The sequence below is a fragment of the Phyllopteryx taeniolatus genome, chromosome 8, assembly GCF_024500385.1.
Source record: "Phyllopteryx taeniolatus isolate TA_2022b chromosome 8, UOR_Ptae_1.2, whole genome shotgun sequence".
In the NCBI taxonomy this organism is placed as follows: domain Eukaryota; kingdom Metazoa; phylum Chordata; class Actinopteri; order Syngnathiformes; family Syngnathidae; genus Phyllopteryx; species Phyllopteryx taeniolatus.
The window spans coordinates 4,457,207-4,484,880 of NC_084509.1; the positions used below are offsets into that span (position 1 = coordinate 4,457,207).

A 27,674-nucleotide genomic window follows, 5' to 3' on the forward strand; every position below is an offset into this window, starting at 1 on the left:
GTAGTTCCTTTAGCGCTGTGTTACGATCCAATCGCTGTTTGCCAAATTTGCCAACAGAACCGACAGCAGTGTAAGCGTATTTTGAAATGAAGAATGTTTTCAAGCACTTTACATAAAAAAATGACAAATAGAAAATTAACTGAAAAAAGGTCAATATATTGTAATACTGTATCCTTGGATGTGGTCAAGGATGACACAGTCACTGATTTATTACCACGAGCAGTAACAGAATGCACATAGACATACTACAACTCACGCCCAAGCACTCCACAGACTCCCTGGCTTGAGTCGATATTGATGCTTAAATGTCCCCATTGATCTTTCATCTGAGATGTTCCATTGTTTCATCTCCTGCTAATGTCAACTGCCATTCAACAGGCCCACACTCAAAGAGTTGAGATATTATTATTTAATAACAGATGAAAGTTCTATCATCTTTCTTCAGGCCGTACTTGACATTCCTTCTACACATGAGAAATAATATATTCAGGAAGCAATGCAATTTTATTGCGCAACAAAAATACAATCATTTAGTGTTCCAGGCTTAAGAAATACTGTACTTTTGCTCCCAAATGTCACATTCATGTTTCTTCTTAAAATATTTTCACTTCACATTTCTTATTTAGATCACATTTCTTAACATAAACAAATCAAAAGTTATATTCAAACATATCACACATTTATTGGAAGACGCATGTTACAAAATGTATTTTTTACAAGCCAACATGTTTAACTGTTAGTTGGTTTACTCAAACCAGAGTCAAATATTGACCAAAGAAATGCTGAACCACCCTTGAGAAAATGCACTTTTTAAGTACAAATTCAAACATATCCAACTATTGCTGTGAAACAGCATTATAACCAGAAACAAGTGTGAGGATGGAAAAAAAAAAGTGCCGTGTTGGCTCAACTTCTGCAACAGCCAAAAACATTAGTGAAAGGAAGTCTAAACAGGCCAAACATTTATTTCAGTTTACAAGGTCTAAGGCTTGGTTATGAAAAGGAACAATGGGCACTGGTTCAGCAGATGCCTTGTTCTACTTCTGGACTTAATTCAAGTAGCTCATGATATAGCAGCCCTTTCCTGTTGGTTCGTCCACTTTCATTCATCGTAGTGAAGTGAAGAAAGGAACTTATCCACATCCATGTCTTGGGGAAAGCAATTTATAATTGTTTTGCTTTCCTGTAGAAATCAAAACAAAGACTTAGAATTAGATGAGGAAAATGCAAAAAACAAAACACACAAACAAACCCTTTCTCTTGATAAGTTCCAATGTTTCATCAAACTCCTATTAAAAAAAACAAAAAAAACTGAATATGCAACGTTTGCCTGTCAATCAAAAGTTACATTAATATGCCAAAATTAAATCACAAAACCATACTAACTACCTAAACAGTAGTAGTGCCATCACGTGGTATGGTTAAATTTGTCTGACCGCTGGCAACAAAATCAAAACCATGTCCACAAACATACGAAAAAAGTGTATCGCTTGATCATGGCCTTTTAGTTCTTGTCTGTATTTTCTGTGCTGTTTTTTTTTTTTTTTTTTTTCTTGGTGAAGTCATAATTCCTGACCCAAATACTGTTTTAATTTTAAATCAGCATCTTGCCAATAACATTAAAAATCTTCTGATATGGTCTTGCACCACCTCTTTTGGTGACTTAGCAACCTAGATTTTTCTGTCATCGACCAAGCTTGAAAAGGCACGACTTAACTTTAAATTTATAACAGAAAGACCAGCAATTTAAGAGGCCAGTGCAAAATGCTGTACAAGCATCACCAATTAATGTGATCTGTACAGCCATGAAAAAAAATAATAGTAACAACAGAAGTGCAAATATCTGGTCCTACCCGTTTTTTCTTTTTAGTGGGGGATTGTTTCAAAGACTTCTTAGGAGGAGGGCTGGCAGTGGATGGGGACTGCTTGCGCTTCTTTGAATTCTTCAAGCTTATAGGAGACTTTTCGCCCGCTTCCTGACGCAAACTGTCCTTGAGTGGAGTGCCGGTCCTGGCGATGGCAGCACGCGACAGGATCATTAGCGTGTGAGCGGCCATATTGATGCTGTTTTCGCTCCCAGCTTCACTGACGGGGCTGCAGGTGGGGACATCTGGGGTGTTGTGGGGAAGAAGATTCTTAGGTGTTCCTTCCGCATCTTTACTCCTCTTCTGTTTCAGAGGAGTCCTTGGACTATTCATAGAGTCTTCCTGGTTACCACCAGTCCCTGGGGTTCGAGGACCAGTAAGGTCTGGGCTGTTTAGTCCTAATCTCTTAGCAGGTCTGGGAGGAGACTTGAGCCCCTGAATGTTCTGCAGCATCTCAGCTGCCTGTATGCCCAAAGAGTTGGTCTTTGAGGGAATTTGGGCAGCTTTGGATTGGGAACTTGGTGTGTGTGTGACATCTGGAAGGGCTAAGTCTGCTGGTGCTGAGGAGAAAGGTGTGTGAGAGGACTGCTGCTGCTCAGGTGAGCAACACATCACTTTGTTTTCTTTGTCAGCTACCACATTTGGTTTGCGCTGAGTATTCATGTTCTTCTCTGTCTCTTCTTCAAACAGCTCTTTCCTACTGCTCTCACCTTTATCCTTACTGCTAACCGATTTTAGCACAGAGTCGGACGACACCGACTTTGAGCTACCACAATCCTTCGCTTTGGCTCCATCACTTATCACATCCTTATTGTGAATGTTTCCCCCTGCTGTAGATTCAAATTTAGTTCCTGGTTCTGAGCTTTTTACAGACTCAGACTGAGACACATGGATCCTGCTCCCACTTGCAGTTTGAAGTTTTGGATTGCAGATGTTATTATCTTGTTTGCCAGAGTTCATTTTTACTTGGTTTTGTTGTTGATGAGGAGAAGCAGACTTAACCAAAGTCCCACCAGCTTTGGGATCTGCTGAGCACTTCACAGTCTCGACCTTCCGTTTAGGCTTATTGCCACTTAGGATAGCAGGCCTTGTAGCAGGCCTCGCAAAGGGATCCGTGTGTGAACGACCTTTCTTAGTCTGTGTGACACTTTGTGAAGTTGATGTATTCGTAGCTGAAGAGGTGACAGTTGGTGCTGGTTTAGAGGTTGGTTGAACTTTGGTAGATGACTCAAAACGTAACATTCTCTTATGGTTGGAACTGGAATCCTTTGGTTCATGCTGCTGAATTGCTTTCTGCATGTCCTCTGTCGCCTCATTGTGAATAATTCCTAAAAATCAAAGAAATTAAGTCAGAGAAATGAACACATTTATTTTTCACTCTTACCGTACCACCTTGGCTAAACTCTAGTCACCTCGTATTGGGGCGGTCAAAATAGTCCAGAGGGAAAATAAGAGCGAGTTGAGAGCAAATGCACTGCAACAGGGTAAGACTATTTCTAGTCACAGTGTATTCTTGAATGTTATAATTAGGCATTAGACAATCAGGATTTTTGGGGCCGATCACCGGTCAGCGAGTTTAAAAAAAACGATAACCCATCCGAGCAAATTTGTCTTTTAGTCTGATCTGGGCATTACGTGTTGTCTGTCTCAGCCGTGTTGTCTGTCCCACACCGCCGACTTTTAAAAAAAAACTTTATTGGCCAGATATTTACAGTACTACGCCAAAAGACACGCGACAAGGTTAAAAATAAACTCGCTTTAGGATTCAAATATACTGTGCACGATGGTGACGCAGAGTAAATGTCTTTTGCGGAGCCGATCAATGACCGGCGAATTATGACATTAAAGCCGATCAGCATAAAATGCTAAATATTGCCTGATACCGGCCAGGCCGATCAGATCGGTGTAAAGTCTAGTTATAATACGACAATGAGCTACCACCCGAGTTTCTAAGCATGCCATCCGATACTAAAGGGTGAACTAAAACACTGCAGGTAATAGGAATATTTAGCTAATGGAAAAGCCTCGACTAGAGCTGCGCTGACTAGGTACAATGCAATGTAAAAGTGGCATTAGACACAATGTTGAAATCTAAGCAGGTCCAAAATAATTCTGAAATTAAAGTACTGTACATCCATAACCCAAAATCATGTATCCGGTTGGCACGGAGCACAGCAACAACTTACCACCAGTTGTGGACTGTTTGACTGCAACTGTGGCAAGTTTGGGATCGACTGTTAAAGTCTGCTGCATTGGCACCGGGTTTGGTATTCCAACAAACTGTAAAGCAATACACCTAATCAGTACTCTATGATTATTCACAAAGCTCTCATGAGCACAACAAATAGAAGTTGGAAAGTATGACATTGACATAACTTTAAAAATAGTTGTTTATTTTACCTGATTAGCCACCATCTGGACATTTCCGGTTGCATTCTGTCCCATAACAGACACAGGAAACATCATGGGCTTAATAGGTGATGGTAAGATGAGTGTTGACCCTGTGAAGAAATAACACATTTTTGTTTTTGTAGTAATGTCAGCAAGCTTAAAGCTGATAAAAATTACAAAACATAAGGACCGTGTCTTACCAGTGACAAAGCTTTGTACAGGTGTTGCTGTGGTAACACTATAATGGTTGTTTTTAGGCAAAAGTGGTGCTTTTGAGGAACCAGTAGGCACTTGTACCTGTCTTCCTGAAGTATCTGCTGTCAGGGGTTCTGTCATGAGGAAATAGCTGGTAGTTGCTCCTTGGAGCGGAGGGTTAGCAGTGTCCAAGGGTAGCTGAATAATGTAGCTTTGCTGTGTTTGTGCCGTTGCTGGTAACGGATGCGATGGAACTACTGCTCCAGTTCTACTAGGCGAATTAGCTAGTGCATCTGAGCTTTGTAACCCACAAACTGCCAGTGCCGTTTCATCCAAGTTAGTGCCTCTTGGTGTTCCAGATCCTCTGGGGGACTTGGCAGGGGAGGAAAGGTAGATTGTGGGTACCTTTTCTGTAGAAATACTGGAAATTGCCTGACTCAAAGCTTTGTCACCTGAGGAATTCTCATCTGGGTTATCACTGATGATGATTTTCAAAGAAACTATGTTATTGGAATCCGTCACAGCTTTACTTGGGCTGGTATCATTGCTAGTCAAAGAACAAGATTCAGCAGCGCCTATCATGCCAGAGTTGGAGGATGTTGCAGAACTAAATGTGGATGAATCAAGCAAACCTTTATGAAATGTTCTGTTAGAGGAGGACAGACGGGAACAAGCTGTTACTGCATTTGTTGCAGTGGTGATAGCAACAGTGGAATCAGCAGAAGAAAATGAGGTAGGGAAAGACTGAGGTGTTGAGGTGAGATTCATCTGAGGCTGAGTTGTTCTCGTACTGGCTGCAACTGAAGAAAGAGAGGGGTTTCCACTCAAATGAACTTGTGCAGGAGACAAAGGTAAAGACTGATTACTCTGCGAGGATAGCAAAGATATAGCAGATTGAGCTGGAGATCCTTGTTCTTGTTTACTTTCCTTTTTATTGTCCACATTAACGACTGGTTCCGCTGTAGCAGTGTCTCTTGATAAAAGGACCGCTGCTGAGTCAATGAGGGGCATTGTGGTGGGTAAGTTGTCCTTAGTGACACACTCCAGATTCCCGAGAGTGACTGTATTCTCTAAAATAGTATCCACTGTGTTGTCAATATCCACTGGTGATCCATCAACACTATTATTGAACAGTGAGGTTTTTTCCTTTCCATTTTCATCAGGAGGCTCCTCAACTGTAATCAGCAGTTTAGCAGAGCTGTTTTCCATCTGGGATGACCTGCTACTTGTCCCGAGTACAGTCTTCTTCAACAGTGAGTTTGATTTTCTGGTCTTGCGTTCTTGTACAACTTTGTTCTTCACTGTGACTGCTGTTAAATCTGATGTGTCTTGCAGTGTGGTACCTGTTAGATGACATAATTACTGAATGGTTCATATCAGTTTCTACCGGATGAATTTGAATCTCATCTCTGAATTTAGTTAAACAACTACCTGGATCATTGTTACTCTGAAGCTGCCCGACTGTAGATGGTGGTGGTTCGGCAGTATCACTCTGCCTTGTTGTATTGTCCATATCTATATCTCCTGGTTCTCCATCAATTCGTGTTTTATCTGCAAATGAAAATTCACATTCATAAATCAAAAGAACCGTGTCATTTTTATTCATATTTCCACTACAGACGGTATAAAGATAATATAAGTAATAATAACTACAGTCAAAGAGGTCAAACAGGGCATGAAAGGCAGGGTCAGATTCTGTTTGCTCCAAAATGTCATGGATTGCATCGTCACTCATATGTATTTCTCCCTGAATCAAAGGACACAAATAATCTGGTTAATATTTAATTGTGGAGAGGTATTATCATATTTTACAGTACTGTGTAAGGAATGTTTGTGATAGAAAAAATAAATACAAATTAAGGACAGTTAAGAATGTAACCTGTAATCCGAGAATCTCATCAATTGACTGGTCGTCTTCTATTGAATTTGATGGGGCCTTTGGTGTTTGGGGAGTTGGTTCACTAAGGTTTAAAGGAAAAACAAGAAGAACATATTGTATGTACTTTAATGTGTCACAAATTTAAGGGAAACATTACCTAGAAGACCACAGGTAAAATCCAAAATAAATGCAACACTTACTTTGCAAGAATTTTGTTGATGTTTTCAGCAAGCTTTTCCTGTAACGATCTGTCCCCCAATATTTTGTCACGAGCATTTTGTATCACTAATTGCTGTGGACATACATATTTGGTGTGAAATTCCCAGTTGTACAACTATACATATCTATTTTATTAAAACTAAACAAAAAAAATCTGCATATACTTACAGGAAAATTCTCATCCACTTCTTCCACAGGTTGTGATTCAGCAGTGACATTATTGGCAGGCGTGCTGGACTTGCCAGGACCATTGGAGCCTCCCACAGCACCGCTCCTTTTCCTGGGCGTGTCCCTTAGGGCAGAAGACAAAAGGATGATTAATAGAACAGTACTGAATAAAAATACAACATGACAGTTTTAATAAAGCAACATTAGTATCATCAGATGTGGATAGCAGAGAAAGAAACTGTAAACTTTTTGCATTTTATAATATTCCGACATAAATTACAGCTCAAACAGCTATATAATAAAAGTTGTGTTTGTTTGTTTTTCCAGCCAATGTGTTGGTAATCTGTCTATGTGCAGATATGAATAACAGCTCTCTTTACCATTTCCGTCGCCCTGGTGACATTGGCCCCGGATTTGGTCGCTGTTCTGAAACTATTATCTGTATAGGGGAATCTTCGGAAATAGACAACCGTGATGAAACTTGTTTTTATTTTTTCACATCACAGACTATTCACATTATCAGAATTTTTTTCAGAATAACAGAAAATGAAATATATATACAGGCGCTATGAGATACTTACTCTGTATATTCAGTGATCGGCTGACATCATGGAACTGCTGAGGTGTTGCATTGCCTGGAGGTGCTCTGATTTGTGGGGCACTGTAGCTCACGGGGGTGGAGTGACCGAGCATACTCTGTGAGCTGAGTGCAGGGCTGCCGATGAGGGTTGTTTCAGAGGAGCATACGAGACTGCTCGCTGAAGTCACGGTCAAAACCCGTTGTCCTGCCACGTTTGCCAGTCCAACACGTGAACGTGCTATAATGTGAAAAGACTGTTTATATAATTACTGTTTAGTCTAGGTTTGGGGCCAAAATTTTACTAAATAATCTATCACGTCATTTCTTGTTCATCGCAGAACTCTTAACTAAAGGAAATTCCCTCATAAAATCCCTACCGTTTGGAAACAAAAGTGCAATTTTTGGAAAAAAAATACTCTTCAATTCATACTCAAACCGACATTACAAAAAAATCATGTGTTTTGTGATGCCACCATGCAAAAGAGGAAAAGTGTTACAATGACCACTGGTGATGGGACTTATGATGTAGTGGACCAGTGATAGTAACAAAAGTGGCAAAGCAACAATAAATCATCATTAATACAACAGGAACATTACAACACTACAAGTCAGCTATTCTTGTGAGTACTCTTTGCTTTTTTGTTGTTGTTACATTTGTATGATAGGATCACCAAAAAGTACAAAACTAACTTGCTTTCAGAAGTCCCTTCTTCTCTTTCATCATGCATCAGTGTAAGTAAGTGTGAGTAGTTCCAATTTATTCAATGTTATCATCCATTTTCTGTAACGCTTATCCTCACTACGGTCGCGGGCGTGCTGGAGCCTATTCCAGCTATCTTCGGGCAAGAGGCGGGGCACCAGTCGGCCACCATTCCACCTTAATCTTTTCACACAGTGGTAAACTTATTTGTACATTGTATGAAAGTTAAGAACTTAAAACATAATTTGTGCAGTTAACAGTAGTTCTGTTATATAATAAACATTTTATGATGGCAAAGGTTTGACGCTGGAACACATTACATCCATTCATTTCTACAGGATCCTTTGGAAAAATGTCTAAGTATTGGAAAACAAAATCTGAGGTGGACTAGCACTGAAACAAATTGTGTTTGACCTTAAGGTTCCAATGTATATAGAAAGGTTCCAGACATTGCCAGTTTATTTTTTATTTACTCACCTCTCTGACTTGCTGAAACGGCTGGAGTACTCTGGAAGGACCTGAGATGATAAAGACTATGTTTATATCAATGTAATAACAAATTTGAGAAACATAATATTACCAAAGAAAATAAACCCCCATCCATGCATTTTCTTGTCTTTGGCAAGGCCATTTAGAATCTCCAGTGAACCTAACTAACATGTTTTTGGACAGTGGAAGGACTAGCGCATCACGAGTACAGAAAAAACATGCTAGCAACCTCTACACATAAAGTTAGGATCTGAACTCAGAACCGCGTAGTGACAAGGCAGGATGATATCCCTTGGTAAAAAAAACAAAAAAACAATTGAGTTACTTGATTTGTTTGAGTGTAAAATCCAGCTTTTTCCACAACGATGTCATTACAGCAGGCACTTCATGGCAAGTCTCTGTAAAAAGATTAAGCAAATTAAACATGACACTTAAGATGGTTATGCAGTACTGTATAACAAACACTAAACGTGCTCAAATCACCTTTTGTTTTGGCAGCGATATACTCATTTAGGATGGTTGTTAGTCCCTTCCCAAAAACAGACTACGTGGAAGAGAAATAACAAGACATGGTGTGATCTATAGCTAATTGAATTTTATATTATTTTCTGAACTATATCCGTGCAACTTACAAAAACACAGGCAGGGAGGGCTCCGTCTCCCATGGTGTGTTCTGCATATTCTTTCAGGTTTGGGCTCTCCTGAACGAATGCTTTGCTTGTAGCGGACAGACCTTCTTCCTGAAGATAGCCTGGTGATGGAAAACTGTATATTAACAATTGGATACGACGCCACCCCCAAACACAAAATGGATTAGCTGAATTCAACATTACTTTAGTCTTGATAGCTGTATAAAGCCCAGCGGGCGCGAGAACGCTTTTGACAACGCTGTATATAATTGTGTCGGCTAATGCTACAGCTACAACTTGTTCGCTCCATCTGAACAGACTTACCCAGAACAAGACGAGCGACGTCGGATGGCAGCAACATGGCTGCCAGCTGGTTGGCTCAAAGTATAAATATCCCCCAGTACTTTTACTTGAGCTACATGTCCACTGAAAAAGACGCTTTATAACGTCAAACTGACACTTCAAGTGTACTGTTGTTGTGAAGGTACCGTTCTCAAAAGGCGGGGAACTCGAGCACTTATAACCCGGAAGCCAACCGTCCTGGTAATTGAGGTTGTGGGAGTTATAGTTCGAAGTCGAATTTGTAGTTCCGAAATCTTAAAACAGCGACCTAAGTTGCATAACAATCCTTTCCATTTTTTTTTTTACTGTACTCGAATGGTATATACGCTGGAAACATGTGGCTTACCATTATTTCATCACGTATAAAGCTTAACACATATTAATGCTTCCTAACATAAACGAAAACACGCTTGTCATTACCCGGAAGTCGTCAAGACCCGGAATTGGCTTCTCAGTGGCTCCAGGGGCGGGAATTTCCTGTTAGGTTTTCACGCATGTCAAGATGGAAAAGTTGTGAACAGTAGAGCAGGCTCGTCTGGACAACCTCATATAACAACTGCATCATAATATGTGACGGCTCGTTGAAAAGTGTCACTGTAGCGAGGAAAGGTGAGTTGAGAGTATGAGTTAGCAATTTTATGGCCCGATTTAAGTTGATTTTGTGCTGTACAGGCAACACGTTTTAAAGACAAGGCCCAATATTTAATTGGCACTGTTTATGTCATATAGTTATGGAGGAAGGCGCCAACACCTACGAAGGCATTACCTGTAATGCATGCAGTGATTCCCAACCAGGGTGCCTTGCCACACCAGTGTGTCGTGCCTTGTGAGATATCTTCAGGGATCCAATTTCACTTCTTGTCAGAGTATTATTAGTTACATATATATATTTGTTCCTCTATCTATGCGAGCGACATGCAGTGACAAGCAGAGCAATTATAACCTCTTCCACTAGATGGCAGAAGGTACAATAAATCTGTGTATCAACCGGTTGCCATTTATTCAACATAATTAAGTCGTGGCTTCCCGTGAGCACATAAAAATAATATTGCACTATACTTATATAGCGGTATTAATGATACTGCACACATTATTCGTTCACTCCAGTCACACCTTAGTATTGGCAACTTTAGTGATGGGTTGATTGATCAACTACTTAACTATACATTTTCGACACAAACCTTTCAAACACAATGGCTCATTATACAATCCAGCCCTACCTGGTTCACTGCATGCTTCATGGAAGCTTGATGTTAAAAACAAAATAGCCTAATTAAAAAAGCGATCACAAGGAAACTAAAATATCTGTACACCTGTGTTTATTCTAAGTGTATTTGTGACTTCCTTTCCATGCCTCGATTGCTTTTACTTAGGACAGTTCAGTCGAACAAATGTGACATTGCGCTTTCAGAAAAAAAAGAAAAGAATCATTTAAACTATAGTTACTTTGAAAATGATTTTAATTCTGATGGATCAAGGGGAAACTGAGAGGAACAGGATAAAACAAGGTAATGAAAACATATACCTTATTTACTAATACTATTGGGGGGGATATGAGACCAAAATGGTCCCACATGGCGGAAAACCTTAAAAAAAAAAAATGTTTTGGGCTCTGTATCACAATGGATTGAAGGGCAGAATTGTGCTTCAAATGATCCACGATTCTTTTGGCAGAGATGCATCCCCTAGACAGATGCGCTTCCTTATAAACACAGTTTGGCGAGGTGTCTTGCAGTGACGGGTACGAGAAATACAGCGGCTGCATCGGCCACTTGACTTTCTTAAAGTGATATGCTAGGGCTGCCCATCCATCCATCCATCCATCCATCCATTTTCTGAACCGCTTCTCCTCACTAGGGTCGCGGGCGTGCTGGAGCCTATCCCAGCTATTATCGGGCAGGAGGCGGGGTAGACCCTGAACTGGTTGCCAGCCAATCGCAGGGCACACATAAACAAACAACCATTCGCACACACATTCACACCTACGGGCAATTTAGAGTTTTTCAATTAACCTACCTTGCATGTTTTTGGGATGTGGGAGGAAACCGGAGTGCCCGGAAAAAACCCACGCAGGCAGGGGGAGAACATACAAACTCCACACATGCGGGGCCGGGGATTGAACCCAGGTCCTCAGAACTGTGAGGCTGACGCTCTAACCAGTCGGCCACCGTGCCGCCGCTAGGGTTGCCCAATAAATAAATTTGAATCGTGATCGCGATTTTGGCTTCCACGATTAAATGAGCCATATCATCTGCGATTTTTTTTTATATTTAAAATGCCGGCAATGCTGCATATGAAAAGTGCTTCATTTGCAGCAGTGCCTGCAATCTAGTCATCCAGCCACCAGGGGGCGTATGTATGGTTTAGGTTTCATTAAGTACAAGCATCGTGCTCCGGGGCCAACTACAAAATAAAAGCTGTATATATTACTAAATTGGACATCAATGCCATTTTTAGAATTTACCCTCTCAGCATGTTGAGGGAGAGGCAGCGTGTCACAGTAAGACACTATTAATAATTGTTATGGCGGCTGCCTTGACTTCAACCTTTCGGCTGGCCTGACCACGATGAAACAAACGGCGGGAGTAAATATAGTTTGTTTTGGAAATTAAATCAGGAATCAATCTTGTCTTTTGTAGTTTTAATAATGTCTTTGCAAAGAGAGAGACATTCAAGAGAGGTTACAAGTTGCTTTGCGCCTCTGCCGTCTCTGAGACACATATGCGAAAGCAATGCCTAATTATACTGAAAAAATGGGAGGGGAATGAGGGGAAAAATACCTATTCACAAAGTTATCTTGTCTTTGAGAGAAAAGGGAGGTTGGTACAGTCACAGAGACAGTATGACGGAAAGTACTAAGAAACAATTTAGCTACTAGACAATTTAGCCACTAGGCCACACAAGAACAAAGGACTTTTAAAGTAATAAAATCATCACACACAAAACTATGGGATATAATATATGGGATAATATAATAAAAGAGTGTATAGACTATATGTTTTCATTTTACCATAACAAATAAATAAAGAGGGAAATCACAACTGTCAAGTTCTTCTCAGTTTGTGACCATGCACGAGTGACCAATGGTCAAGCAGAGCAACGGAGACGTAGCCATCCTTGAAAAGTCACTATATTGACGATGGGTATTTTCAAATGAAAAGTCGTGCTTACAGCCTAATGTTATTGCGTTTTATGCCTGAACTGTATTTTCTTCCGTTAAGTTGCAATTCATGATGACACTTTGTAATAGCATATTTATTCAGTTAGCCCTTAGTAAAGTCAAATTTTTGGGGGTACATTTATTTTTTAAAATGATCTATCATTCATCCTTTTCTAAAGATACATTTTGCACTGAAATTGCTGCATATTGTTTTTTGAAAAGTAGTGCAATAAAATCAAGCTTTTTCCCTAACGAGGAATAATTGTGATTAATAATTGTGATTACAATATTCATCAAAATAATTGTAATTATTATTTTGGCCGTAATCATGCAGCCCTATGATATGCACACCGGCACGGGGTTTTTCCCCATGAGCTTGGCACATGCACCAACGCATTGGTGTTGCCGGACCCATCACTAGTGGTAAGCTCCTTATGTTGCCACAGCTGCCTTGCGGCAGTCTGACGAAAGCGTGGCTGCCATTCTGTGCCTACTGGCCCTCTGACCACCACCAAACATCCAACTACATCCAACCACATTCATTCATGGGCAATGTGTCTTGCCCAGGGACACAACGACACCATGCGCTCGGGCTGGGATATGAACACTCTACACTAGACCTCTGTGCCACGCCCATATCAGCATTGAGTTCAATTAAACAGGCCCAGATTTTACACTGTAATTTTTTTTAGATCAATTTGTAAATTGAGACGAGATCATCATTAGTTCAGTATTAATACTTTTCATGACAGTTTTGTTTGGTGGTGTGCTGTGATATTTTTGTAATGGGTAAAATGGGTGCATTGGCTCCATAAAGTGTGGGAAAAATTTACAGTATATCTACAAATGATTTGGCCTACAAAACCTCATCAAAACATTCTGTCTTTGAAGGTAGACTCATCGGTTTAAGGTGTCATTGGTTACTTGAGACACAATGAGTCTGGCTCTTTCTGATCTCTTGGTGTGCTGCAGGGGACTGGAAAATGACAAGGTTACAGAGAGGAAGGTACTGTAGTCACACCAGCATATTAACGTGTTCATAGTACAGTATATTCCCCACAGCTGCATTTATGGTACAGGTCCACCTGAGATCCATTGTTTGTGTTCCTGCTTTATGCCTTCAGAAAGAAGCTGAACGCTTCAGACAGCTCATACGAGCTCCAGAGATTGTGCAAGAACTTGATCGTACCTCGGGGCCTAAAACCAAAGACTCCAAACATCTCACATGGGATGGTGTTTTCAGGTACTCTGCTTCTATAGTTTGTGTTTGAGCAAAGTTTATAATTGCATTTTGATACCCCAAGATGGAGGCAAAGTACTACTTTTGTCTAAATGAAGCCAGCGTCCTCAACTCACTTCAGTGTAGTTCTTTGGCAACAAGATGCTACAAGATGGCACCAAAGCAATAACTTTTATTGGTTAAGCCTCAGCATGAAAACAGCAAATACTGTAGGTGGATTTACCACCACATTTAAGATTTACCACCCCCCCCCAAAAAAAAAGTTTACAAATACTGGTAGGTGACTTTGCAAATGCCAAACCATGAATATGCACGGGCTCCCAGTAAATCTTTCCTAGTGACTTTCTAATTTAATCTTTTTAATTCTACACGCTACATAAGAATGCTGTCTTTAATGTTTTATGGCTGTATTTTTGTTATTTAGAACATGATATATGTATATAAATTGTAGCTGTTGATAGAATTTGCCCAAACTACTGTAATTTCTCATGTGTAATATGCATTTTCTTCCCTAAAAAATCCATCAAAAATCAATAGTGCGTATTATACATCCATCCATTCATCCATTTTCTGTACCGCATTATCCTCACAAGGGTTGCGGGCGTGCTAGAGCCTATCCCAGCTATCTTCGGGCGAGAGGCGGGGTACACCTTGAACTGGTTGCCAGCCCACCACAGGGCACATGTATTATACATCGGTATAAGGAAAATAAAAAAATGTCACATTGAAGAGACATATACCGGTATCTAGGGGCTGTGAAAAAGGTGTACTTTCATTCCAATATGATATGTAATATATAATATATAATACGGTACATTTCAGCTGCTCCTCCAAGAATCATGACATCCTTTCGGGCGCCGCCATATTGATATCTGTAAACGGTCTGGTCTGTTTCAAGAGTGCGCTATATCATATCATATCATATCATATCATATCTTGCTAGCGCGTCCGTTTGACGGCATCGGATTTAACATCTTAGTTTACTAGACCATTAATTATGTTAACCCACCACAGTACTTTCATTCCAATATGATATGTAATGTCTATTTTTGAAAATGTACATATAATATTGATACATTTTTGCTGCTCACCGAGAATCACGACGGCCTTGCGGGCACCACCATATTGATATCTGAAAACTGTTGCTACCACGTCCGTTTGACCGATGGCATCGGATGTATTTACTTTACTAGACGGCAGATTTATTTCTTGTATCGCCACTTCATGGTGCACTTCTCCCAAGTTAAAAAATGTAGAGGAAAAGGGCAAGTTACTCTGCTGCTTATAAGAAGACAATGATAACTTTTGGCATCAGAAAGGAACCGGGAAGCACCTCGACAGTTCGACACAAAACAAAGCTAATGTGAGATTATGGAGATAACCCAATCAAAAGGTCCTAACCGGTAAGACAATGCAGTAATTTCAAAGTCATTTCAACCATTAAAGTGTTACACTTACTGTATCATTGAGCATTGATTTGAGCCAATCATGGTCTTTGTTCTATGGTAATATGAGAACTCGAGTAGAAATGCATGGTGAGGAAGCGACACAAACGTCAGCGCATCTACACAGAGCTCTATGAAAAACTTAATAAAATACGGATAATCCTCTTATGTTTTGAGCATGAACACCAGCGAATCCATGGTGTGTATTATCCATAGGTAAAAAGGAATTCCTGATTTTGGGGGTCGATTTTGGGGGTGCGTCTTATACTCGAGAGTGTGTTACAGGGCACTTGTAAGCGCAGGTACAATGTTTGTCTGAGAGCACACAGTATTATACCATGGTCTTGGCGAATACTCGATTCTAATTGGCTCATAAAATTCCATCGGTGTACATGATCAGTTGATCATGTACAGGCAAATCAGTCGCCTTTTGGCGAAATTTGCCGTTTTGAACTCAAAATAGGCCATTTCTGTGAATCGTACAGATTCGATGAGTTTTTCTGTGTGTGTGTGTGTGCGTGGGGGGGGGGGGTGTCGCCATCCCCGCCGCTGTCGTCATAGCGTGTTTGGTACTCCTTCAGTGCAGGCAGCAAGATCCATTCCACACATCCACCATCCACACACAGATGTAATATTTTAAATTAGTGAATATTACTCCGCGGTGGACTAATATGCAGGCGCATCGGCCTGAGGTTCTGCCTCTGTGGTCGGGACAGGCTTTGGTTAAATCACAGGAGTTGACGAGACTAGAAAAAACACTTCCGCCGCTTCTGCTGTTAAGAAGTAACGGTACTTTTATTCCATTATAATTATCTAAATGTCAGTCGGTAGCATATATGTGTGTGTGTGTGTGTGTGTATATATATATATATATATATATATATATATATATATATATATATATATATGTAACAAATTATTAGATTTTTTTTAACGAAAAGTCTTGAAATTAGGGTCTGGAAAAAGTATGGAATTTTAAAATCTCAAATGTGTAGGAACCCTGTTATTATGCATGAGAAATTACGGTAGTTGTATTATGTTATCTGCCAGTATTTGACTGCACGTTCTGTAATTTCTGCTATCTAAGGTTTCTACAGCGCTACCTCCAACGGGAGACTGAAACCATGAAATCGAGTAAATCCAACGTCACGGCCACAACGCTGGCCATCCGCCAGAAGAAGATGGCTGAAATGAGCAGTTTAATTACATTTTTCGTACGCTACGCAAACAAACGTAAAGGCCTTGTGTTTGCAAGACGTTACTGTAAATTTCTGTTCACTGTGTGGCGGGTATTACAGTGTCATTTCTTTTGCTACTCAGGTGGGCCTCGGCTAAAGTGCAGTGTGCTATTGAAGCACATCATTGAGGTTCTTCAGAATTCATACAGCTGTTCAGCCTACGGCAAAGACTATAGCACCCTCCTCCTAAAGGAAATCCTGTCTGTTCGCAAGTACTGGTGTGACATCACCCCACAGCAATGGCACAGTCAGTAGAAAAATGAATGGGAACTAAACAAGTTTTATTTACTTTGAAAATTGTCAGCAGGAATTTATTGATGGCAATGATCAATGTACTATATGTTTTATGTTTGTTGCAGGTCTTTTGGATGTGTACAGCGGCTTGTTCAACTCCTCATCCAAATCCATTAACCGTGTTCTTGTAAGTCGTGTCATCAACGCGGTGATCCAGGGCTGCTGCGTGCAGACTGATGGATTCAACAGAACACTCTTTAGCTTCTTCTCCAAGGCATTGCTCAATGCAAGGTGAATAACTTCACACCCCTCTGAATCTACTGTAATAGGTATCCCCTTTTTTTGCAAAGTTTGGTCCTGCATTACCTGAAATTGATCATTGGGTGCATACTCCACTTGAACAAACGCTGCACCTCAAATAGACAAACACCTCCTTTTCTTTCATTTAATAAAAAAAAAATAACAGGGCATCTGTAATTGCTATGGCTTACACTACCTTGGGTTGTGGTAAATTTCATGACTGAGTGGCTTTTGGCAATGACCAATTATGAGGAAATATGGTACAGTCCATAACGCTTTCTTTTCTCCTATTATCATCAGGCATGAGAAACATTTGACTGTTTTAGAGCATGTCATCTCAGCACTTAACACCTTCTTGAAAGCTGTTGCAATGAACTGTCGGATGAGGGTGTGTCGACTGGGGGAGGAACTGCTACCATCAATATTGTATGTTTGGGCCGACATGAGGCCCAGTGCTGCTCTCAAAGAGGAGATTGTGGAGTTCTTTAACTTGCAGATCTGCATCCACCATCCTAAAGGAGCAAAGACCCAGGAAACAGGTCATTAAATTTAGTCATTTATGAAGATTTGTAGCGGTACTCTACATGTACATGTTGTCACCAGAAAATGGTTTAAACTGTTTCCTCGGTTGTTTGTATTTGGAACGTTTTCATTTCGTATTGGAAATCGGTTGTCTCTTGTGGTGTAGAAAGAAAATATTCAACACAAAAGTCATCTTTCCTTTATCGTGTGCAATATAATCCTGTGTGTCTTTTTTTGCGGGGTGTAAGTACAGTACATGAAATGTAAATGCAAAATTGTTTTACTTTTAGGTGCTCATGCTGAGGACTGGGCTAGTTGGCGAGGTTTGCTATACAGCCTATACGAAGCATTAGTAAAAGAAATCAGTAATATTGGTAGCAGAGGAAAGTACGTCACTGGCACGAGACGCATCGCGGTCAAAGACAGCATCATCAAGCTCACAGCTGATATTTGTCACCTGGTAAGAACGATCATGTCCGCTATTGGATGAATTAAATTGAGCTTTACATCTTGGCAAATCATGTATTTACAAAGTTACTTATTTTTGTGTTTGCTGCATCTTGTAGCTTTTCAGTGCTGACAGAGACTCGCAGCTCTCCGACGTAACGCAGGCCTCCGTCAGATCCTCCCCAATGGGTCGTTCCCACTGTGCAACACCAAGCAAGCGACGACGAATTGACCTCAGTTGGGAGGTTCTTTTGGACCGCCTGCAGCCTCATTGTAGTGACTTTGATATCATCCCATGGTATGAAATGTACAACATGTTTTACTGTGTGAAAGATTTATTGAGAGAGAAGAAAACTTTCATTTGACTCTCAGGCTGCAGGTCACTGAAGCACTCATATCGAAGTACCCGTCTATGGTACCCAGCCAAGCGATTGTCCCACTGCTGTCAGTGTTGCACCAGCTCTTAGCCGAACACCGGAAAGGAGAAAGGGGGCCGTACGTGCTGCGCTGTTTACGAGGGGTAGCCCGATGTCAAGCCCATTTGCCAGAAAGTATCAGAGTTCACAAGCCAGAGCTGGACAGACTATGGAGTCGGGTGTGGCCTCTGTCACTGCGGGGTGTGAGCTCACCCCAGTTAGAAGCTGTCAGCCTTGACCTGTTGGTTTCCATTGTCCACGCCGGATTAGTCAATATGGAAAGAGAGTTCTGGAAGCTCTTCTCAGGATCAGCATGTAAACCGTCCCAGTGAGTCACTGTTTTTTTCATCCTGAAACATGATCCATCCGTCCATTTTCTATACTGCTATCCTAACTCAGGGTGAGAGTGTAAAATTGTAATGTCATGATCACAGCATCCATTGGCTGCCGCAGCTCAAGTTTGTATGTAAGTAAACGACTGTTGTTTTCTGACAGCCGTTAGTTTGTCCATTGGTGAATAATATACATACTGTAAAGTATATGGGAGGAATGGTTCAAGTGTCCTGTCCCATTTAGTCATCTCTCTCACTTAACCCTGAACAAATCACCAGTCAATCCCAGAAGTGACAAATCGTAGGGCTGCACGATGTAGCTATTGTTTGGGCATCGTGATCGCGATGTGCTCATGCTCAATAGTCACATTGCAAGGTCCTGCAATGTAGGAGGCAAAAGAACTCCGGTACCCAACATGCACTCTGCACCTTATTCCACGAAAAGCAAGCATACTGTGAATAGTTTGACAGATAGCAAAATATTCTCCAAATAAGAGGCCAACATTCTTGCTTCATTGTCATTCCCAGTTGTAGTTTACTGTAAAACTCTCACGTAAAACAAATAATTAAGATAATAATGTCCGCTACCTAAGCGCTAGCGTACAGTGATGAGAAAAGCATCGCCAATGTTACGGTAAATAATTTAGAAACCTTCAACAACACACGGACCAGCGTCGTAATTTAATAGACAGTATAGCTCTTCAGAATGCAACAAACGATTGCAACAGATTACACTTCGGGAGAGGAAGGGGTGGAGCGCTACGGCTACATTGAGGGGATGAATTTAAGGTGCACACAACAATGCGCATTGTTTAAAGTAATGTAGTCAAACACAGAAATACTAATGCATATTATGTTAAAGTGTGAAAAATAACCGATCGATTAAAAACAAATGAATAGTGGTAGGAATCTGCTAATAAATATAAAGAATAACTGCATGAAATGAAAAGCATTTACGGTAACCTCTTCTGGAATCTAACATGCTCAATACTACAGTGCATTCAAATAGAGGTAAAGTCTTCTGTGTCCTATTGAGCATAGTTTATTTATTATAGTTTATTATTGTAATATTGTTATTAAATATATTTATTGAAGTCCAAACAATACAAAGAATATTGTTAATCACTCAGACACTTCTCTGCTTTTCTTTTGAATAGCGCTTGACTGTGTTTTTCTCTAGGAGTGCTGTGATTTGTCTGGCCCAGGCCCTTCTGAAGTGTCCAGTCCCTAAGGACCATCTTGGGGTCCCGGATGGATCAGGATCACCTAACCTGAAGGAAATCCTTATAGGCTGGTTGTTGATGACAGATCAGAGCGACGAGATGGAGGATAGCTCCAGACCTCATCCCATCATTTGCAGGTTGCATTTTTTTCATAGTCTCGCTCGCTTTTATGGTTCAGACCTCTCAGGTTTTTGCTCTATTTTGGTTTTCCACAGTGATTTTTCGAGCAATCTAATTGCAAACATGTTGGTCTCCTTGACCTTGAAAGACACCAGGGCTGGCTTGAATTTCCTCCTGGGTTATGAGGGAGTTGAAAGGTGAGAAGAAACATCCTCTGGCACAGCAAGAGTGGAAAAAAACATAGCATTGAAGCCTTTCACTTTCAATTATTCTTTTTTTTTTTTAGTGCTTTTTTTCAAGAGTCGTCATCGCTCAATGCTAGTGATGACTTGGAGGAGATTGAGAAATTGTACTTGCAGTTCAGCTTTAACACAGATTTGGCACAAAGCAGAGGATCTGACAATAAGTTTAAGGTGACATCAACAGATGGGCACTTCACAGCCATCTCCAGCCTCAGAAAGAAGTTGGATCAGTCTCTTCTTTGTGTTGCTGACAACCTTCTTAACTGCTACTTTCCTGATGTGAGTTTCAAAACTGCGCTTATGTTTGTATGCAATCGTCATGTTAAGATTTACACTGATTGACCTTCCACAGAGTCAGTCCACCCCTCCGGAGTGTCTGTTGCGCTGTGTTAGCCTGCTCTCAGGTGTTCTAGCAGGTTACGTCTCCATAGGCTGTTTGACTGAGGATGAGGCAGGGCACTCTCAGCTCTTCACTAAAGCTAAGGTGAACATTCAAAGAATTTATTATTTAAGTTTTCATTTCATCTAGTTTTGTGTCCTTAATTAAAGTATGTCTTGTTTGAAGACCCTGGCCCAGGAGTTAAGTGGATTTGTTTCTAGTGTGAAAGTGAAGATGAGTGAAGAATTAACCATGGCCACGCTGAGGTCTGTCATGAGGCTGTGCACTCTTTATGCCATAACAAACAAGGTGATTTTTTTTGGTCTTTTTTTTTTTGACAGTTTTATTGCTTCATTTCAATCATCACAATCCAACTTGTTTTTTCTCTTCTTTTCTATAGGATGACATTTGTACTGTCTCTTCTCATCTTTTCCTAATGACTCTCCCAGCACGTCTTGTCAGCGAGCTGGCAGAGATTTACAAAATTATGGTAAAAGACACCCTTCCTTTTATGTAAAGTGCTTAGTATAGAGTTTTGTACGACATTCATTTAATAAGGATTCCCACATCTTCAGCTTAGCAGTGTTTCTCCAAGAGCAACAGTTGTGGATGAAGACGAACCTACAGATAATGACTTGGAAATTACCAGAACTCAGCATGGAGAAGACGATCCTCTATTTGATGATGAGGAGTCCCACAGTGGGACCCAGAGACCCAGGGGAGGAGACAGCAGTGAAGCGTCAAATGGACCAGGTAAGAGGGAATCTATTAACTCCACAGTTGGGTATATTAATTGTAGAATTTTTTTTTATTCCACCCAGCTACATTAGCCTTCTGTATTCTTTTTTTAAGCTTCTTGAAATAACATTTACAGGGTCACAGTCAAAAACTAATTTATTTCACACAACAGAAAGTTGCCAAAATTTCCTAGTTAGACAATGGGAATATTAACTGTGAATTAATCCATTTATTTTATTTTTTGCTCATTTTAAAGGGTTAGGATAATCTCTGCATGTTTTGAACTCCTGTTTCTAAATTGCTTCAAGATATAATTAATCCACACAATCAGCAAAGTTCTTCAGAATCAGAATCATCTTTATTTGCCAAGTATGTCCAAAAAACACACAAGGAATTTGTCTCTGGTAGTTGGAGCCGCTCTCGTACGACAACAGACAGTCAATTGACAGAGAATACTTTTGAGACATAAAGACATTGACAAAAAAAAAACAGTCACTGAGCAATAAAGGGTTGCTTGTTATCTGGTAATGCCGGTACATTTTTTTTTTTTTTCGACAATTGTGCAAAAAGATGCAGAGCAGTGCTAGAGGACGATCAGTTAATAAAATAATTGATCAATAAGCCTGTCCCTATTTTATACCAATACTATAATACACCAGTTGAAATAAGTTTAGAACACTCAAACCAATATTCAACTGTGTCCTTTCTATAGGTGCAAAAAGCCTGTTAGCTGACGAGCATTTGGTCCCCCAGGATCTTGCTCTTCTTGCAATCTTGGAGTTCTTGTGTGAGTGCAGCTCGGTGCAGTCCTTCCGTGGCCTACTTTTTAAACCCCAGGAAGTGAGACACAGACTCTTGCAGCTGGTGGAGCAGACTGACCCAAGCAAAGCCCTGCATGTCAACACAGTAGGTATCATAAGGCTGTGAACATTGTACCGTAAACGTTTGTGAACACAAGCAGTTGGAAAAAAAGGGTTTCTGTTCTCCTTGCAGTATCTTGTCCTGTTGAAGAAGCTTCCTGCTGAGGACTCCCTCACTCCAGAAGAGTTTGACTCTCTGCTCCGTCCATTGGCGTAGGGAAATCTTTACTTGCTTTGTTGTTTTTAGTTTATTTGTAAAACATGAAAAATCTAATACCATAATTTATCATGTATTTTACCTTATGCTATCTTCACAGGGACCTGTGTTCTCTGTACCGTCAGGATCAGGAGATCTGTGTTGCACTTCTTATGGCTTTATTGCCCTCTATCAGGAGTTTGGGGAAAACCCATTACATGCAATTGGAGATGAAACATGTACAGGGTTCCCTACTACAAGTGATCTCAGGGTTCTGGTCTGTACCATTGTGAATTTTTGATGGACAGTTGATGTCTCTGTATGTGAAACACACAAGGTTCATCAAGTGTTCTGTTTTAGTTACCTGAGTCAAACGGGGAAGTGCGCAGCCACTGTCCGAGCTGCTTTAGTGCGATGTCTGGTTGGGTTACTAGAGGTAAGACTTTAGAATGTATGACACTTTTGCACATGATTACGATCCTTACGAGTCAGTGGTAGATGATATACTGTAAGACAATTCATTCATCCTATCTGTTTAACTATAAGGGAAAAATATTGCTACCACTAAGGTTCTTTACTGTCTTAAGATAAAACATTATCCCTTTGTGCACTATGCCAGGCTGACCCGTGTTGCAGGTGGACCATACTGAGTATCAGGGAGCCTGAAAGAGAGGAAGACCGTCCAGTGTCTGTCATCCTTCCATCTCTCCTTGCAGATTCCCATCACCAAGTCCGCATGCTTGTGGCCATGTCATTGGAAAGGTCTGTTAAAGCTACCTCTCTGTACTCACTATGTAGTGAGGTATAATAATATTGCAATCAAGCTATCCAGTCCTTTTCATTGTGCTGCTTTGTATCCAGATTGTTTCTGGACAAGAGACCGGAACATAGAGACAGGAAAAAGATGTTGTCACACCAACAAGCAGCTTTTGAGAACATTTACTTAAAAGCTCAGGAGGGCATGAGACCTGTGGTATTATACTTCATTGTTTCTATCACCCCTTGTTTGTTGTGTTTTATTTTACAATAATGTATTGATATCATCATTATTTTATATATTTTTTTAATATGTGTAAATATATATATATTATTTTACCATAATTTATTGATATCATCAAATGCAGAAAGGCAATTCAACTGATGACATGCAGGACGAGATGTTCAACCGTAAGGCCACTTTGCTGAAGAGTTTGTCAGTTGTGCTGTGTTGTAGTCCAGTCTGTGAGAAGCAGACCATGTTTGCCCTCTTCCAGTCCTACAAGGAAAGCAATGTAGAGGAGCACCTTATTAAGAAGGTAAAATACCAAGTACCACCAATGTTTTATTTGTTATATTCATCTGCAACTCTTGCACTGTATAGATGGACAGTTAAACCTCAAGAAGCCAATGAGAGAACTTTAAGAACATAGTTATAGTACTTAAATTTATACCTCTTTGACAGTAGACATAAAAAGATATTTAGAGCTCTAGCATCTCATTATATTGTGCTGGTATAATTTAGGCTGTGGCCAGTGAGTGTACAATACAAAAATGTGTCAAATGGCTTTCCTGTACAGCAATCTTGCTTTTGTCACAGATGTTGTGCAGTGTGTCCAGAGCTCTCGGCTACGACAAGATGAAAACATTTGTCAGCTCCCACCTGTACTACTTGATCGCTGAGTGGCTCTCCCAGAGACAGTCTGACGACAGCTACACACTTGAGTCTTTCCCTTTCATCTTCCTTGACCATGACACGGTCAAAGAGTTCTATAGGTTAGAAAATAAAAAATTGCCTTGTAGTATTAACAGGCATTTCTTTAACATCCTTTTGTCTGTGTGCAGCTCTTCCTACCAGGTGCTCATCCCACACCTTGTCTTCCTGGATGACTTTGAACAAGTGAAGTCCATTGGTCGGTATCTTGAGAGGAACTGGAGAGAGCTTCTGGCTGATTGTTTCCCCAAGATCATGGTCAACATCCTGCCATACTTTGCGCTGTCTGGCCAGGAGAAACAGGTGGCACAACAGAGGGAGAAGGCCCACCGCGTGTATGACCTCCTCAAAGAGGCAAACTGTTTGGGCAAACAGGTAAAGCTGAGTTAATAGTCTTGGGCGAAAATTAAATCTAAATCTTACATTTGACTTCTTGTGCCAGTGAGTTTTCACATTGTGATATGCTATATTTCCCCTCAAATTTGCCACAGCAAATTGACAGCCTGATCCACCGTAACCTACCAGAGATTGTTGTCGAACTGCTAATGAGTCTCTATGAAGGGAGTGCAGCTGAAGAAGATAGAGGAGACTTACAACGCTTTATAGGGTAAGGATGTCGATTGTTGTTGTTGATTGTTTTTCCCATTTAATTTCACATCATCCAAAGTTAAATGGTAAAAAGTTAGGATTTCAACCAAAATCTTCAGAAAAATATGCACAAAAACTCAGGGGTCAAACCATCATCATGTGTGGGCTCAAGACTCAGCTCGCAGCACAGGCAATAATCCTCCAACTACTTGTTTTCCACTGCATCATCCAAGATTAGTAGCCATAAAAAAATTGTTTAGTAAGTTTTCTCATACAGCACTGTCATTAGAGCTGCCAAATGTTACGGAATGTCTGAAATCACTGAACGTTGACTCATTATGGCTGTAGCATTGATTGTTCCAAATATTGGGGGGGAAAAAACTAGGGTCGCCGGGGTGCTGGAGCCTATCCCAGCTATCTTCGGGCAAAAGGTGGGGTACACCCTGAACTGGTCGCCAGCCATTCGCAGGGCACATAGAAACAAACAACCATTCACACTCATAGTCACACCTACGGGCCATTTAGAGTCATCAAATAATGCATGTTTTTGGGATTTGGGAGGAAACCGGAGTGCCCAGAGAAAACCCACGCAAGCACGGGGAGAACATGCAAACTCCACACAGGCGGGGCTAGGTTTTTAACCCCGTTCCTCATAACTGTGAGGCAGATGTGCTAACCAGTCGTCCACCGTGCCACCTAAAAGAAAATTAGTATTATTATTATTAATAGATATTTGTAATATATGATTTTCTTTACTCGTCCCACAATGGGGATATTTCCATCGTTTCAGCAACAATTGTGGATATAGGAAATATAAATGCAAGAGACGACATATACAAGAAGTACATTGCACAAAATAGAAACCAAAGCTATTGTCTATAAATTAACTATCCAATTCAATCTATCAGCAATGTTATTTGTTTGAAAATTAGAGTGCTGAGTTTTAATTGTGCCATTCGAGATCGGATTATTCTGCTTTAAGCATAGATAGGTATTTTTGATGATGCAATGTTGAAATCTCATACTGGTACTTTGATTCCGGCTACAACCGTGTTCACCATTACAAGGTTGATGTAATAAATACATTAAAATGACAAATATTGGTGCCATAATATATTAACGATTATGACTGTCGCAACGTAATGTTCTTGACAAAATTTGAAAATTATGGAAATTCAGACAAATTTGCACAAATTGTTCTGGAAGTGAATTTTTATATGTTGGCAGCTTTGTGTTAGTTTTTATGATGACGAGAGTTTGACTCAGAAGCAGCTTATTTTTTTTCAAAGGTTGACCAGGGTCCCGATAGTAATTTGTTTAGACCTCCAGGTTACACTATACTTAATGATTCAGTAACTAGTTCATTTTATCATTTGAAATAAATGAGTTGCATTCTGGAACATAATATTATTAGCTTAAACAGCCCTTGCTTAAAATAGGCCAATGTTAATGTCTTCTTAGGGAATTGGATCCTGTCCCGAACCCGCCGTTCTTCAGCTCTCATGTCATCAAAGCTACACTGGACTATCTGAGCAAATGCCACAGTGCAAACCACAAGTCACTGGTGGCCATTCTGTCAAAAACTCCGGTAAGATGTTCCCTTCTAATTATAACACTACGTAGCTTGTTTATCGTACTTACTGTACTTTGCTAAGCTGTCCATTTTGTTCCAATATTCCTTAGATATCTATTCAGAGGATTCTACTGGCATTGTGTGAAAAGGCAGCTGTGACGACCAACCGTTATGAACGCCATCGCATCCTCCTAATGTATCACCTCTTTGTTAACCTGCTACTCAGGGAGGTGAAAGACGGTCTTGGAGGAGCCTGGGCCTTTATCCTCAGGGACATCATCTACACACTCATTCACCATATCAACAGCTGGCTAGTGCACGAAGACACACACAGGTTCATTGATAGTATTACACATGCTGCACATACACTCACACTCTTTCACAATCTAATATCTGTTACAAGTGCCCAAAAATGGCATAAACAAATACAGTCGTTCAACAAAATGTTTATATTTGTATTATTCCGTTCACAGACCAGTTCAATGTGATGAGGTCTCCATCCGAAGCTTGTCCCTGTGCTGTGACCTTTTGACTGCCGTATGTCAGGCTGCATTGCAGTTCTGTGATGATGCTCTTGACTGCCACGTACACATCATCGTTGGTACTCTCACAGCACAAGTGACCAACCAGTCAGCCATCTCGCAGCAGGTTAAGTTTTCATAAAAGTTCTTACCCATTAGTCAGTTGTTAGATTTTTGCATAAGAATCCCACAGGTGCTTTAAAATATTTGAATAACACCGTATATATTATTTGTATCCCTTCTCTGGGCCTCTAGGTGCTCAGTCTATTGCAGTTTCTTGTGATAGAAAATCAACACAAACTGAAGGGAGCCATTTGCAAGTTGGAGCCATTTCCTGACCTCCCTGTATTCCAAGAGCTGCGTTCTGTCCAGAATAATCTCAAATACAATTCTGGGGCCTTCACATTGAGACAGGTAACAGTTTTCTTAGATTCTTCATGGTCTCACAGCAGTAATATGATTATTTTGTATTTACCTGCTGGAATGGCTGCCCATACTAACTAACTGTCTCTGTAATCTGTTTTACTGCTACACTCTCTTTTGTGTCCAGGAGATATCCCACTTCCTGTCTGTGGCACCCTCTGACTCATTACCACTGACCAGACGAGAGGGACTCAGACAACTTTCCCAAAAACTGCATGACAGCAAAGATGAGATAAGAGAGCTGGTCAAAGAGTGCCATGGTAGGACACCAGGTGCATTTAGTGTTAATATGTCCTAAGTTTGTTAAACATTCCCTCTGATATGTTCTGT

At 40.5% G+C, this 27,674-nt stretch overlaps 2 protein-coding genes across 13 annotated transcripts in view; one reads left to right on the forward strand and one right to left on the reverse strand.

Moving 5' to 3' along the window:
- Window positions 1–394: 394 nt before the first annotated feature.
- On the reverse strand, window positions 395–9,644 carry npat (nuclear protein, ataxia-telangiectasia locus). 3 transcript variants are annotated; one of them, XM_061781734.1, is made up of 17 exons: window positions 9,440–9,644; window positions 9,119–9,237; window positions 8,970–9,030; window positions 8,812–8,884; window positions 8,475–8,515; window positions 7,299–7,535; window positions 7,098–7,170; window positions 6,718–6,841; window positions 6,531–6,622; window positions 6,331–6,412; window positions 6,105–6,198; window positions 5,883–6,002; window positions 4,457–5,794; window positions 4,266–4,366; window positions 4,052–4,145; window positions 1,854–3,193; window positions 395–1,183 (listed from the first exon to the last, which is right to left on the reverse strand). In XM_061781734.1, the coding sequence occupies exons 1-17, from the start codon at window positions 9,474–9,476 to the stop codon at window positions 1,103–1,105; spliced, it is 4,107 nt and encodes a 1,368-aa protein (XP_061637718.1). In that variant the 5' UTR covers window positions 9,477–9,644; the 3' UTR covers window positions 395–1,102. The 3 variants fall into 3 exon arrangements, with proteins under 3 accessions (XP_061637718.1, XP_061637717.1, XP_061637719.1); XM_061781733.1 differs by having other exon boundaries at window positions 5,883–6,198; XM_061781735.1 differs by lacking the exons at window positions 8,475–8,515; window positions 8,812–8,884; window positions 8,970–9,030; window positions 9,119–9,237; window positions 9,440–9,644 and adding an exon at window positions 7,988–8,453 and having other exon boundaries at window positions 5,883–6,198.
- Window positions 9,645–9,891: 247 nt separating this feature from the next.
- Window positions 9,892–27,674, forward strand: part of atm (ATM serine/threonine kinase) — a 38,831-nt gene continuing 21,048 nt past the window's right edge. For 3 of the 10 annotated variants that reach the window (XM_061781725.1, XM_061781727.1, XM_061781728.1), the window contains exons 1-32: window positions 9,911–10,066; window positions 13,509–13,623; window positions 13,742–13,860; window positions 16,390–16,535; window positions 16,623–16,787; window positions 16,900–17,065; window positions 17,375–17,613; window positions 17,887–18,056; window positions 18,163–18,341; window positions 18,416–18,787; window positions 19,972–20,151; window positions 20,230–20,331; window positions 20,421–20,655; window positions 20,729–20,860; window positions 20,942–21,064; window positions 21,156–21,245; window positions 21,331–21,508; window positions 22,206–22,399; window positions 22,487–22,566; window positions 22,671–22,826; window positions 22,910–22,985; window positions 23,169–23,311; window positions 23,411–23,522; window positions 23,674–23,844; window positions 24,126–24,301; window positions 24,371–24,614; window positions 24,731–24,846; window positions 26,289–26,415; window positions 26,511–26,734; window positions 26,874–27,048; window positions 27,177–27,335; window positions 27,472–27,604. In XM_061781725.1, the coding sequence (XP_061637709.1) occupies window positions 13,552–13,623; window positions 13,742–13,860; window positions 16,390–16,535; window positions 16,623–16,787; window positions 16,900–17,065; window positions 17,375–17,613; window positions 17,887–18,056; window positions 18,163–18,341; window positions 18,416–18,787; window positions 19,972–20,151; window positions 20,230–20,331; window positions 20,421–20,655; window positions 20,729–20,860; window positions 20,942–21,064; window positions 21,156–21,245; window positions 21,331–21,508; window positions 22,206–22,399; window positions 22,487–22,566; window positions 22,671–22,826; window positions 22,910–22,985; window positions 23,169–23,311; window positions 23,411–23,522; window positions 23,674–23,844; window positions 24,126–24,301; window positions 24,371–24,614; window positions 24,731–24,846; window positions 26,289–26,415; window positions 26,511–26,734; window positions 26,874–27,048; window positions 27,177–27,335; window positions 27,472–27,604 (4,954 nt within the window). In that variant the 5' untranslated portion in view covers window positions 9,911–10,066; window positions 13,509–13,551. Of the gene's footprint in view, window positions 10,067–13,508; window positions 13,624–13,741; window positions 13,861–16,389; window positions 16,536–16,622; window positions 16,788–16,899; window positions 17,066–17,374; window positions 17,614–17,886; window positions 18,057–18,162; window positions 18,342–18,415; window positions 18,788–19,971; window positions 20,152–20,229; window positions 20,332–20,420; window positions 20,656–20,728; window positions 20,861–20,941; window positions 21,065–21,155; window positions 21,246–21,330; window positions 21,509–22,205; window positions 22,400–22,486; window positions 22,567–22,670; window positions 22,827–22,909; window positions 22,986–23,168; window positions 23,312–23,410; window positions 23,523–23,673; window positions 23,845–24,125; window positions 24,302–24,370; window positions 24,615–24,730; window positions 24,847–26,288; window positions 26,416–26,510; window positions 26,735–26,873; window positions 27,049–27,176; window positions 27,336–27,471; window positions 27,605–27,674 lie in introns of those variants that run through there. The other 7 variants (XR_009789688.1, XM_061781731.1, XM_061781732.1 and 4 more) reach the window with 6 other exon arrangements.